The sequence below is a fragment of the Taudactylus pleione genome, unplaced genomic scaffold, assembly GCF_031769625.1.
Source record: "Taudactylus pleione unplaced genomic scaffold, aTauple2 ptg000048l, whole genome shotgun sequence".
Lineage (NCBI taxonomy): Eukaryota > Metazoa > Chordata > Amphibia > Anura > Myobatrachidae > Taudactylus > Taudactylus pleione.
Window position 1 is genome coordinate 728160 of NW_028284450.1, and position 12867 is coordinate 741026.

A 12867-nucleotide genomic window follows, 5' to 3' on the forward strand; every position below is an offset into this window, starting at 1 on the left:
TTCATTGTTGATAAAATTTTACTTTTAATACATCCTTAAATAAATAAGTCACCATTTCATATAAGTGGAAAAAACAAACATGAGACAAACAAGATAAAAATATATTAAATCCTGGACAGATCCTAGTATTGCCTAGGTCCTGCCAGCCATACACAAATTCGTATCAGCAAATTTAATATACGCTGCTATTACTTTCACAGACTCCTAATGTGAGAGGTCTATATCACATCGGGTTGCATGTGAGATTCCACAACAGTGGTTCACAAACACATATTTATAAGTCCTTGATTGAAATCACATAGACTGCACAGCGACAGTTTAACATGAATATTTGAAATTTCTACACTTTGATTCATAGACACATCAATGTACATAACAAATTATTTTGTACATGTTCTTAAATAATCACACTTTCTATTTTGTGGATTGTGTATAGTAAGTTGTGAAAAGCATTCACATTTGGCTGAGACAGAGATCTACTGTCAATTATCTTACCCGTCGGCATAGAATAATGGTGTGTATGGTGGGAAAGATTTCCATGCATCGGCCGTCAGTCTCAAGGTTCAAGACTGATGAGCATACAGAAAGTAAAGCAGATAGTATATATTGTGTGCTATTGACTCTTGGAATGTATCTCCGTCTATAAAAATAACCTCAAATGTAGGGGAACGATTATTTTGTCTATTTTGACAAATGTTTGAAGTGGGAGAATTTCTGTTCACTTCATAATAACTCTTTTGTCTGATATGACAGTAAATAAAAGTGGGAAAAATTCCTCTTCACTTTGAAAAAACAGCTCATTGTCTATCAAATTAACAATCAATTGGTGATCCACATCCTGCAGGTATAACTATCTGTAATCAACAGTGTATTTTTAAAGAGAAGGAAAAGGAAACTTCTCTGTTCTCATCCACTGTGAATCTGACTGAGCATGTGTCATGGACAGTAAATGCTCAGAGAAAGAAACCCAAATGGAGTACTAGGAGGGATAAAATTAAGACTCCTACAATGAGGTATGGGGGAATGATTCCCTTGGTGAGGATTGACCTCACTACCTCTAAGGAGCGATAATGAAGGAACTTATTGATAGGTGTCTACCTGTACCCAGAATGAGTGCTGGAAAAGAGCTGTTCTGTCAGTGGGGACCCAGTGTGCACAAAGCCGGCATGCCCTGTGGGCCAACACACGTTTCACCCCTCAGGCTTGGAATCTGCAGCCTCCAAGCCACCGCGGCATCTGCAGTGGCTATTGCTACGCCCCTACAGCCGCGGCTGTAGCAGCATTACACACTGGAGCACCAGGGCAGGGCCCTTTTGCCACCTTAGGAGGCGGCCCACGACGCTCAGCAATAGAGTGGCCAAGGGGGCACAAAAAAATTGCAGCCATACTTCGCACTATGAGAAGTGGTTTCATTTATGTTTTGGAAGTACTATTAAGGTGAAGGATATTTTTGGAAAAGGTTTTTTTCAGAAGAGGATTGAACAATTGTCATCTTGGACTATTCTTATCTAAGTATACTGTATGTTTTCCCTTAGTAACTAATGTTTGGGCTTATTTCATTACTGTTCATTGTTCTATATTATTGTCTTCTATGCTGTGCTAGTATAATATCAAAAACATTTTGTATATGTCAACCTGTCTCCTTGTACTCCTCTATATGGTTTCTCTAGTTTAATGCTGGTTGATCCAAACAATAATAAAAAATAAATAAAATATGAAAAAGTGTATTAGCTTGGGTTTATACCCTTATCTAATATAATATCAATATGCATTTTAGTTACTAGTATACATAACTTTGTAATGTTATTTTGGTCACATATTGGTCTATTTTGTTTTCAGTTTACACATGGAGAGCTAAAATGGATATTTTAGTACATGATACATAAATAATGTTGTTGATATTCTGCTTATAATATTATCATGAATATATTTGCTTACTAATAACTATTACTATATGGAGTATCTATTCTATTCTATTTGTACCTGTGTTATATGATAGTCAGATTTTTTGTCTCTTATGAGTCATATGGCTTACATTTATTTTTACTCTTATATATCCAGTATGATTCAACACATTAGTATTGTCATAAGCTAATAAAAATAAGAATATCATGCAATGTAATGACTAAATAATAATAAAAATTAATAATAATAAATTATTGATAAAATAATAGGCTAAAAAAATATTTAACTATTTTTAGAGTATAGATAATTATATACAAAATATGCTATGAATGCTTTTATATCTGAGATTATTCCTTTACTTTTTTGTCATATTTTTGCTGGGACATTAGACTTTAAATAATGTAATACAATAATAATTATTATCATGTTTATGTATAATGTGATGATTTGTTTGTAGTTTAAATTCCTTTTTTTTTTGAACATTTGTCCATATTGCTGTATAATATGTATTCATTACCACTTTAGGTGAATCGAGTTCGCTATTAGCTGGGCTCTAGGATAGACCACTAAAGAGTTAAACTGAATTAATTTATCAACCAATCACCCATGTCTTGGGGCTACTTATACTGCCCAAATAATGGAGGTGAGCAATCCAGCTTGAAAAAGGATACAGTTGGTATCCAAAACGCAGTGCTGCTCCCCCATCTATGAACTGGAGATCCATTTTGGACCCGATATCTTACACTGACCATCACCTGGTGAGCTGATGGACTGATGTTACAATATCCTCCCAGCTTGAAACTATAGAGCAATTGGGCGGCTGTGACATGTGAGCTACTCTGATCCAGCGCTGCTCTACAGGGTCAGTGTCTCCAGCTCCTTCCACGCTGTGTTAATCTCGCTGCCCCCGGTGTACCAAGACGGCGGCCGTGAGCTTCCTGCGGCAGACCAATACATTAATGCAGTATTTCCTTCACAACTGCAAGCAGCGAGCGTCCTGTGGCGGATGATACACTGGACTGGTCTTTTCCTGCCCCATGGTACAGTACTGAACACAGAGCGTCAGTGAGTATTCACTAATAAATATCCGCTGTGGTCAGTTATGGACATACGAGACATGAATGCACAGCAGTCAAAATTAAGGATACAGATTTTCCCCTAAGACAGCTTATTTCCACCCTAAACAATGCCTGGCTATTCTTATTGAGAGGGGAACTGTTACATATATATCCTTTTGACAGACTCTCCGGGGTTACCATTCAAAGTAACTTATTTGTATCAGCTGAATAGATATTTCTTCCTCTATTGTATACATTTTTGGATATATTAACTGTGGACATTTGTTCTGTTTTTATTGAGTTTTTATTATTATTATTTTTCATTTTACACTACTTATAAGAGTCTGATCAACTCTTACTGCTGAATGTTTTTATGTCTAATAAGATTTATGGTGCTAAATAACTATTTACATATATTCAATGTGTTTTTGGATATTCAAAAATAAAATCTAAATACATTATACCTATATCATTCATGTTTGCTGTTCTGATGTCCCAGCTTAAATAATAAGACGCAGTATTATTTTCCCAATTTTTCTGTGATGTTGACAATAACCTCTTTTTTTTTTTATACCGCTGCCTTTTTATTTTGATCCCCTTGCCCATCTAGCGCTAGGTTATTTGTTCTTATATTTAAATATGATCTTGAAGTTCTACTTTTGCTTCTCCCTATCTTCTACTCAACAAACACTTTTTCCAAATATGCTATTATCTACCCTTCCTGAAACCTGAGCGCTTAGTCTAATTACACTCACAACTAGTGAATATTGAGTACATTCAAAAGTGTGGTGACACTCCTTGGCCTATATACAGTAGAAGATATGGCCAGGCAAGCCCAAAATTGGACCTGACATGGTGGTGGTTGTGATTGTTGGAATACTAGAGCTAGTCATATTTAGTATGTTCTATAAGCATATATTTTTAAAATAGATGTGTCCTCATACACTGCGGCTTCAGTCACAACAAACTGACCCTCTGTATTTGTGGGTTACATGCAAAAGCAATGTGTGTGTGTATGTATATATATATATATATATATATATATAATATACACACACACACACACACACAATACTTAGGGGGTGCTAACAAATGGAATGTTGTGTACAATTTAATACCAATACAAAATTCACAATGGAGATACCACTGAAAACTTTCAGCTGACAGATATTGGCATTGAATAAGAACCTCAGTTGCCAAATCATAAGAATTTTTCAATGTGTGAGATGTCCATGTTCTGTGAACATACCCACTCACCAAAGAAATCACCCAACAATGTGGCCAATGGCCAAATATTAGTACATTAGAATAATTTTATTCTTGATTAAATGTAACAAAATTAGCATAAAAAGCAATTGCTTACATCAAATGTATTAAAAGATGGGCCAATATGAAGGTATAGAGATTATCCCTTATGATTTTTGGATTCTAAGGCTGAACATGGACGTTATAAACGGCACCCGACCTTGCGCGTTTCGTCCTTCTCACGGACTTCATCAGGGGTACAAAGTCAGGAAAAATGGTAGCAACACTAATGGATGCTGTAGTCAATCAGAATTGGCTGTGGGCACGGCTAATCACGGGGAAGCCAAATGTGTAATGGGTGAAACTTTCATATATAAGGGTCTCAGCATGTGGTGTCTCACACTGGGCTAGACAAACTTAAAAAAAATTTTAAATGTGGACCAAGAGCAGCAAAATGTGGCAGCCAGCTACCAGAGTATATGGGAAAGATTCCTGGACTGCACACCCTGAATATATATAATGGGAGGTGCTACCTGATGAGACTAATTGCAGGCACAGAAACAGACAAATCTCAGGTGCACAACTACCAGAGTATACTCAGGTGAATGGTTCATACACCTAACATTCCTCAACCAATGCTGTAGAGAATATTGAAAACCCATCAAAATCCGCCCAGTGGTTCAAGAGATTAGCCCAAAGGAACAGAAAGACCCCTAGGGGAAGATGTACCATAGTAACACTTATCATTCTGCTATAGACTCTGTACCAGCGAGTGGGGGAGAGAAAACTCCCTGAAAATCTGTCAGCTCATGAGCCTATTAGTGATGCACTGTCTCTTACCTATTGGCTGGCCCAGCTGCGCAGGCACAAGATCTCTCAAACATCATGAGATCTCATGTGTAGCCGGACCCCCACATATGCCCCCCGCAGCTTAGTATACATACCAGCAGGTAATCCTGCTGATATATGCAAATTGATAAGCCACGAAAGTGCACTTATCGTTTATTCATAAAATCTGAATGAATGAACCGTGAGATGTTTGCAGATACTTTCTCTATGATATCTGCTTTTATACATATCGAGGTTTAATGTAAGTATCATATAGCGCTGGTTATAGTACATTTGACACTTACCACTTCTTATAGTGTTTAGTGTAAAAAATACAAAACTCTATTGAGACAATTTTATATTGTTTAGAATCAAATGCTTATACTGTAGTTCAAGATACACAGAAATAAAAATTAAGCTAGCGCGAATTACAAAGCAAAAGGTATGTTTTATGTGCTTCTCATATTATTATTATTTCAGCTCATCAGGCATGCCTACTTCCATTCTTACATGTTGCCTTTGTTGCTACAAAATTTCAAGTGTTTTTTTTTTCTGCCATTTTTTTTTAGTTGCCCTCTATCTATTACTTAATCTTGCTGAAGATACTCGCACTGAATTGAAAATGAGAAACAAAAACATTGTTCATATGCTAGTAAAGGCACTGGACAGAGATAACTTCGAACTTCTGATTCTTGTGGTATCATTCCTGAAGAAGCTCAGCATTTTCCTTGAAAACAAGAATGATATGGTGAGTGTAATAAAAATGTGGAAGACTTTCAATGTTTTTAAAAGTTGCTATCCTGTAAGAAAATGTACAAAACGTTAAATAAATCTTTGCACCATCCATAGTATTCAAAATTACAATCAATTTCAATGAATGATATCTATGTACTCGAATAAAGCGGCACTCCAAGACTTTCTATAGTCTTCAGGACAGACAAAGGTGTAATGTGCAACAATACAAACTTATGTACTTACATATCCAATAGGACTCCATTCCCACCTCCGGGCCGACGGCCACCCCTGGCTACGGAGTACCACTTCCGGTTGCGCTACACCACGTCATTGGAAATTACGTGATTGCGAGACAGACGTCGGTCCGGATCTGTTGAGTACATAAAATGGTTACCTAGGATACCATATAAACCTCAGAAAACTTTCATAAAATGGTGCAAAATACTTGGTGAACCACTCACAAAAAAATCAACCTACAGTCAGGTGCATAAATATTGGGACATTGACAGAATTTTCATATTTTGGCCTCTATTCACCACCACAATGCCTTTGAAATGAAACAAACAAGATGTGCTTTAAATAGACTTTCAGATTTAATTTGAGGGTAATTACATCCAAATCAGGTGAACGGTGTAGGAATTACAACGGTTTGTATATGTGCCTCCCACTTTTTAAGGGGCCAAAAGTAATGGGACAAACTAAACAATCCTAAATCTAACTTTCACTTTTTAATACTTTGTTGCAAATCCTTTGCAGGCAATTACAGCCTGAAGTCTGGAACGCATAGACATCACCAGACGCTGGGTTTCATCCCTGGTGATGCTCTGCCAGGCCTCTACTGCAAATGTCTTCAGTTCCTGCTTGTTCTTGGGGCATTTTCCCTTCAGTTTTGTCTTCATCAAGTGAAATGCATGCTCAATCGGATTCAGATCAGGGGATTGACTTGGCCATTGCATAACATTCCACTTTTTAGCCTTCAAAAACTCTTTGGTTGCTTTTGCAGTATGCTTCGGGTCATTGTCCATCTGCACTGTGAAGCGCCGTCCAATGAGTTCTGAAGCATTTGACTGAATATGAGCATATAATATTGCCCGAAACACTTCAGGATTTATTCTGCCGCTTTTGTCAGCAGTCACATCATCAATAAATACAAGGGAACCAGTTCCATTAGCAGCCATACATGCCCACGCCATGACACTACCACCACCATGCTTCACTGATGAGGTGGTATGTTTTGGATCATGAGCAGTTCCTTTCCTTCTCCATACTCTTCTCTTCCCATCACTCTGGTACAAGTGATCTTTGTCTCATCTGTCCATAGGATGTTGTTCCAGAACTGTAATGGCTTTTTTATATGTTGTTTGGCAAACTCTAATCTGGTCTTCCTGTTTTTGTGGCTTACCAATGGTTTACATCTTGTGGTGAACCCTCTATATTCACTCTTGTGAAGTCTTCTCTTGATTGTTGACTTTGACACATATACACCTACCTCCTGGAGAGTGTTCTTGATTTGGCCAACTGTTGTAATGGGGTTTTTCTTCACCAGGGAAATAATTATTTTGTCATCCACCACAGTTGTTTTCCGTGGTCTTCCGGGTCTTTTGGTGTTGCTGAGCTCTCCAGTGCGTTCTTTCTTTTTAAGAATGTTCCAAACACTTGATTTGGCCACACCTAATGTTTTTGCTATCTCTCTGATTGGTTTGTTTTGATCTTTCAGCCTAATGATGGCTTGCTTCACTGATAGTAACAGCTCTTTGTATCTCATATTGAGAGTCGACAGCAACTGATTCCAAATGCAAATGTCACACCTAGAATCAACTCCAGACCTTTTACCTGCTTAATTGATAATGAAATATCGAGGGAATAGCCCACACCTGTCCATGAAATAGCTTTTGAGTTGATAGTCCCAATACTTTTGGCCCCTTAAAAAGTGGGAGGCACATTTAGAAACCGTTGTAATTTCTACACCGTTCACCTGATTTGGATGTAATTACCCTCAAATTAAATCTGAAAGTCTGCAGTTAAAGCACATCTTGTTTGTTTCATTTCAAAGCCATTGTGGTGGTGAATAGAGGCCAAAATATGAAAATTCTGTCAATGTCCCAATATTTATGCACCTGACTGTATGTTGCTATCTAGGTAACAAACTTTCATAATATATTAAGAGACTGCATCAACATAAAAAAATGTGTGCATGACAAAGGAAAATATTTTTGTGTATAATATACTGTTTACAATGTAATTTAAGGCGGTCATTTATATTAAAAATGACATTGATGTCAGAGTGCTATTGTTTTCTAAAAGTCAATCATACATCAAAACACAAATACATTAATCAAGTATTCTATCACCAAATCTCTTATATGTGTCTTTTACAACCAACATACATATCAAAGTGAATATAAAATGATCACTGGGATCACTAGTTACATTCGGCCAGTATATTTTAGTGGATTTTGAGATCAAACGACTGGCAGGACTAAAGTTATTAACCCATTGGATCCTATTTTTTTTTTTTTTGTTCCCTAGGTTTAGATTTTAATAAAGTGGCATGTGTTTGTTTTAGGGCTTTGTCCCGCTGTTTATGTAGTCAACTGTGTCATATCCCCTCTTCAGAAATGTTTGTATAACAATATCTAATTCTTTCATAATAACATCCTTTTTGTAAAGTAAACTAAGTTTTAGATTAGGAGGATGGCAACTCTCTTGATTTTAAAGGTTATTGCAATCCGTAAGGCTTGTAGGGGCCCCTTCCAAGCTACATAGAGCAAAGCCTTACCCCCCCCCCCCCCCACCACCACACACAACGTCCCACCCCCCGCCACCCAGGCTACATGAAGACGGGCAAACACACAAGCAGTACACACACACTAACACATATATACACATTAACACATACATACACAGTATGCACACTAACACATATGCACAATATCACATACATACACGTACACTAAAACAGTACACATACATACTTAAACTTGATGCAGCTGCTGCTGGTACAGGTTGCAAAAGGACTCTGGCACCTCCTTGATTCATTAGGCTCCATCTCCTGCGATGTAATGACTCGATTCGCGGTGATTTGGGGTGGGACTTGCCATAATGGCTCCGCCCCCAATGCGGCCTGTGGAGGGGAGGCATCGTGGGGGGGGGTTTATATGTAAAACTGGCCCCTCTCCCCCTTAGAAAGCTGATGCAGCAGCACTGATTTTGCTGCTGCATGCAGTCTGTCGAACAAGGGAAAAGGTGCCGCTGGACACCTGTTCTTGGCAGGGTCAGATCGACCCTGTGTGGGGGCCCATCTGTGTGTGGGGGCCCCAGGACGACCGCTCCCCCCCTTAATTCGGCCCTGATAGTAGTAAAACCCTGTGCAGCAATCTCAGTGACTACATCCAAGAAATTAACCCTCTCGGTGCTCGTACTATAGGTAAACTTCACCGAATGATTCATGCTATTATGCAAATCAAATATATACATGAGATCCTTTTCTCTACATCTCCACATTATTAGCAAGTTATCTATATATCTTTGATAGATAAAGAGATCATCAGAAACTACATCATCAATGTAAAACAAATCTTTTTCAACGGTAAACATAAATGCATTTGCATAACTCTGTGCCACTGCCGAGCCCATGGTACAGCCCGAAATTTGTGCATAAAATTTACCGTTGAAATAAAAATTATTTTTTGTTAGTAGAAATTGAAGAAGGGAAATTAAAAGATCCACATCTGGTCCCTTATATAGGGGATTATCTGTGCTAAATTGGCGAGTAGCCTTCATACCCTCTCCGTGAGGAATACACATGTACAGGCTTTTTACATTAGCCGTACACAGTATTCGATTTTTTGGAGATGTTTGTATGGGCTCCAGAATGTTCAAAAGGGCTGTAGTATATTTCAGCCACGTGTCTGGCCACACGTTGTGAAAATGGAAGAAATAATTGGTCTGCCAGGAGGATTAACCAGAGACTTGTGTACTTTAGGTGTTGTGTATAGTAGTGGACATATGGGGAAATCAACCGTAAGGGCTTTTAAGTCTGATGACATACAGCCTGTGATAGGAGAAGATCCAACTCCTTTTTATACACAGGGGTAGCGTCAGCCTGTAATAGGTGATACGTTGAGTGGTCTTGTAATTGATCGTAAATTTCTCATTTATAGTCCTGTAAGTCTTTCATAACAATTGCTCCTCCTTTTATCAGAGGGTCTGATTGTTATATCTGTATATGATCTCAAATTCTTCAGGGCCACTTGTTCTTCATGGCTCAAATTCGGGAAACATGAGGGAGGATTACTTTTCATCTCATTCTGTACAGTATCTTTTAAGAGACGAGAAAGGGTTTTTAAAGAGCTGTTGGAAGATTGGATGTCGAATGTAGAACCAGGTTGAAGGGATTTACATTTTTCAGAATATAGTATTTAGATTTTATATGTCCATTCTAGATTTAAAATGTTCCTTTAGTCTCAAGGACCTATTCAATTTATAAGTTTCCACCTTCCAAGTAAAGGGATTAAATTTTGTCGTTGGTATAAATGATAAACCCCTATTAAGAAGCTTGTATTCTATAGGGGTAATTTATCTTTTAGAAAGATTAAATACTAAGTTCTCTGTGGGACTGGTGGACGTCTGTTTCCTCCTCTCCCTCTGGTTCTGTTGCGCCCTCTGCATCTTGTGTGTCAAACCCAAAGGTAAAGCTCTTGTAGCTGCACCCAAAGGGTTAATTTGTGATCAGGTAATACTCTCCACATCGCTCATTACTGTATTTGATTCTGCAGATGAGTCTGTATTAGACATAAAACTACGATATCTTATTGGTTTAGAATACTTTCTATCATTTGTTGAGACACCGTTAACCAGCTATATACTTGCTGATGTTCATAGCCACTTTTCACTTAAGCTAGTTTAGATTTCTTGAATCTGATCAGTTCTTTTGTATATTGGTGTATTTGATTCTGGATCTTTTCCATCCAATTATAGGAGGAATCTCTAATTAACGCAGCTTTTAGTTGTAATTCAAAGGCATTTAAATTATTGCTGGCAATATTCAGTTCTTTAGTCGCCTCCTCTATAAAGAGGAGGATTAAATCAAGGGAGTATTTATTAAGGATTGCTATCCACTTTTTACAGAATGGTATGTCGTTCCTCCCGATTGTTGGTATATTTTTAATTCTAAAACCATGTAGAATTTTCTTGCTCTTATAATAATCCGATAACATTATGCAGTGATATAGGTAATCAGTTCCCTTTTCCTAAGTTTACTCCATTCACGGAACAAATCTTCATTAGTCACATTGTCTTTTTCAATCAGTTTTTCTTTAAACAGGATTGCTTCAGCATCTGTTGCAGTATAACTAAAGGTATCACCTTGTAGTTGTAGAAAGGTGGCTAGTCCTTCCACTGATTCTGATTCCACATCCATAGAAATATATAATAAGTACAAGCTTGTAGGACCAGGTAAAGAGATAATCCTTAATTGGAAACTCTATGCAAGCTGATCACTCCTGCTTGTGTGAAAGTCCACAGGAAATAGCCCCGGTGCCTTGCCTAAGAGAGTTTAATCTGAGTATGTAACCACACGCTCCACACATACAAGAGTAATGGCCGGCACTTTGCACCCGGTGCCCTCCTTTTACCTCTCCTTGCAGGGAAAGGAAATAAACAGGATGCAAAATCAGAGGCACTGCCGGCGTCTTAGTAAGCAAATGAATGAATGTATTTATAACAAAGTTTCAGTACCTTTTATGTAAGCTCTTTCCTCAGGATACAAAAAGGGGAAGGAGTTTAAAAGACATCCTAGTCAAATTGGATATACTACACCCGAGTACAAAACAGGAGCACATTTTCTGAGAACTACTAAAAAAACAGGATGTTTTAAATATCCAAATTGCACAATGTGCAACTATATGATCAGTTGTGACTTTTTTCATATGTTCATATGTTGTTCACTCAATCAGAGTTCATATAAACAAGAGAGGGAGTGCCCTCATGGTGTAGTATTTTAAACTTATTTATTACATACACCACATATACATGAGGATTAAATCACAATTACAATTGAAAATCTTTAGAAACAGCTTATCTCAGTCTGTATAGCTGAAGAGAGTGTCCGTGTCACCATTTTCTCTACGCGTTTCGTCACTAGCAGGACTTCGTCAGGAGGATAACCCCAGGTAGCCTCCTCCAATATTTATACCCATACTACTACTTAATGTGACCATTTCTGGCATTTCCGTTGCCACCATTTTAGGTCTCCACGCACATGCGCAAGATCTCCAAGATACCGCTGTAATACAGTCTATCATCTGCTCCACCATCTTGGAATCCAACACGCATGCGTGTGGTTCCATTATCATTGCGATATATGTGCTGCTTAATACATATAGCAATACTGCTCCTCTTCTCAGCATCTCTAAATATTATTACAGTAAATAGCTCAACCATTATTATCATCACTAAAAAGACCTTAGTGTGAATCTATCCTATTACGTTTGACTATTTTATGTGCAATCAGAGACCATTTTGTTGTATACCGGCCGCTATGTACACAATGGACTCTGCCATTTTGTCATAGATTATTCACAGAATAGAGAGAGCCCTAATGACACAGTTGTCCATCTTTTGTTCTCATATGCATCAACACTATAGATAAATGGAGGGGGGGGTCAGTGTACCACCCTGCACCCATTATAGATACGCCCCTGATGTGGGAGTTTAAAATGGTATCTCAGTTAACACGTATGTATTTCACTTTACTCAGAAAATGTTCAGGAATCTTTTTACCTAAGTCTGAAACATCTATTCGCATAACCATGTTTTTTTCTATATTTTTATCCCTTGAATAGCTGTACAAAATATGCTTACTTTTTAACATGGGTGAATCGGGATCGGTTTTATGAATACCTTAAAATTGCTAGAGAGAAATAATCGCTGTCCAGACAATAACTGTGTTTCCAATGCACAAAAGTTCTTATTGCAATAAAAGAAAGTTACACGCTTTCATCTAGCACAATTCGCGCAAAGGCAATGAAATACATAATACGATACAGTCCAATACATATACGCGTGCGCACCGGTCCCAGCAAACAGTCATCAG

The 12867-nt window shown here is 37.9% G+C and overlaps 1 protein-coding gene across 2 annotated transcripts in view; it reads left to right on the forward strand.

The window, feature by feature from the left end:
• Positions 1-12867, forward strand: part of KIFAP3 (kinesin associated protein 3) — a 244430-nt gene that overhangs the window by 106498 nt on the left and 125065 nt on the right. For both annotated transcript variants that reach the window (XM_088460529.1, XM_088460530.1), the window contains exon 9: positions 5606-5784. In XM_088460529.1, coding sequence (XP_088316655.1) covers positions 5606-5784 — 179 coding nt within the window. The remainder of the gene's footprint in view (positions 1-5605; positions 5785-12867) is intronic.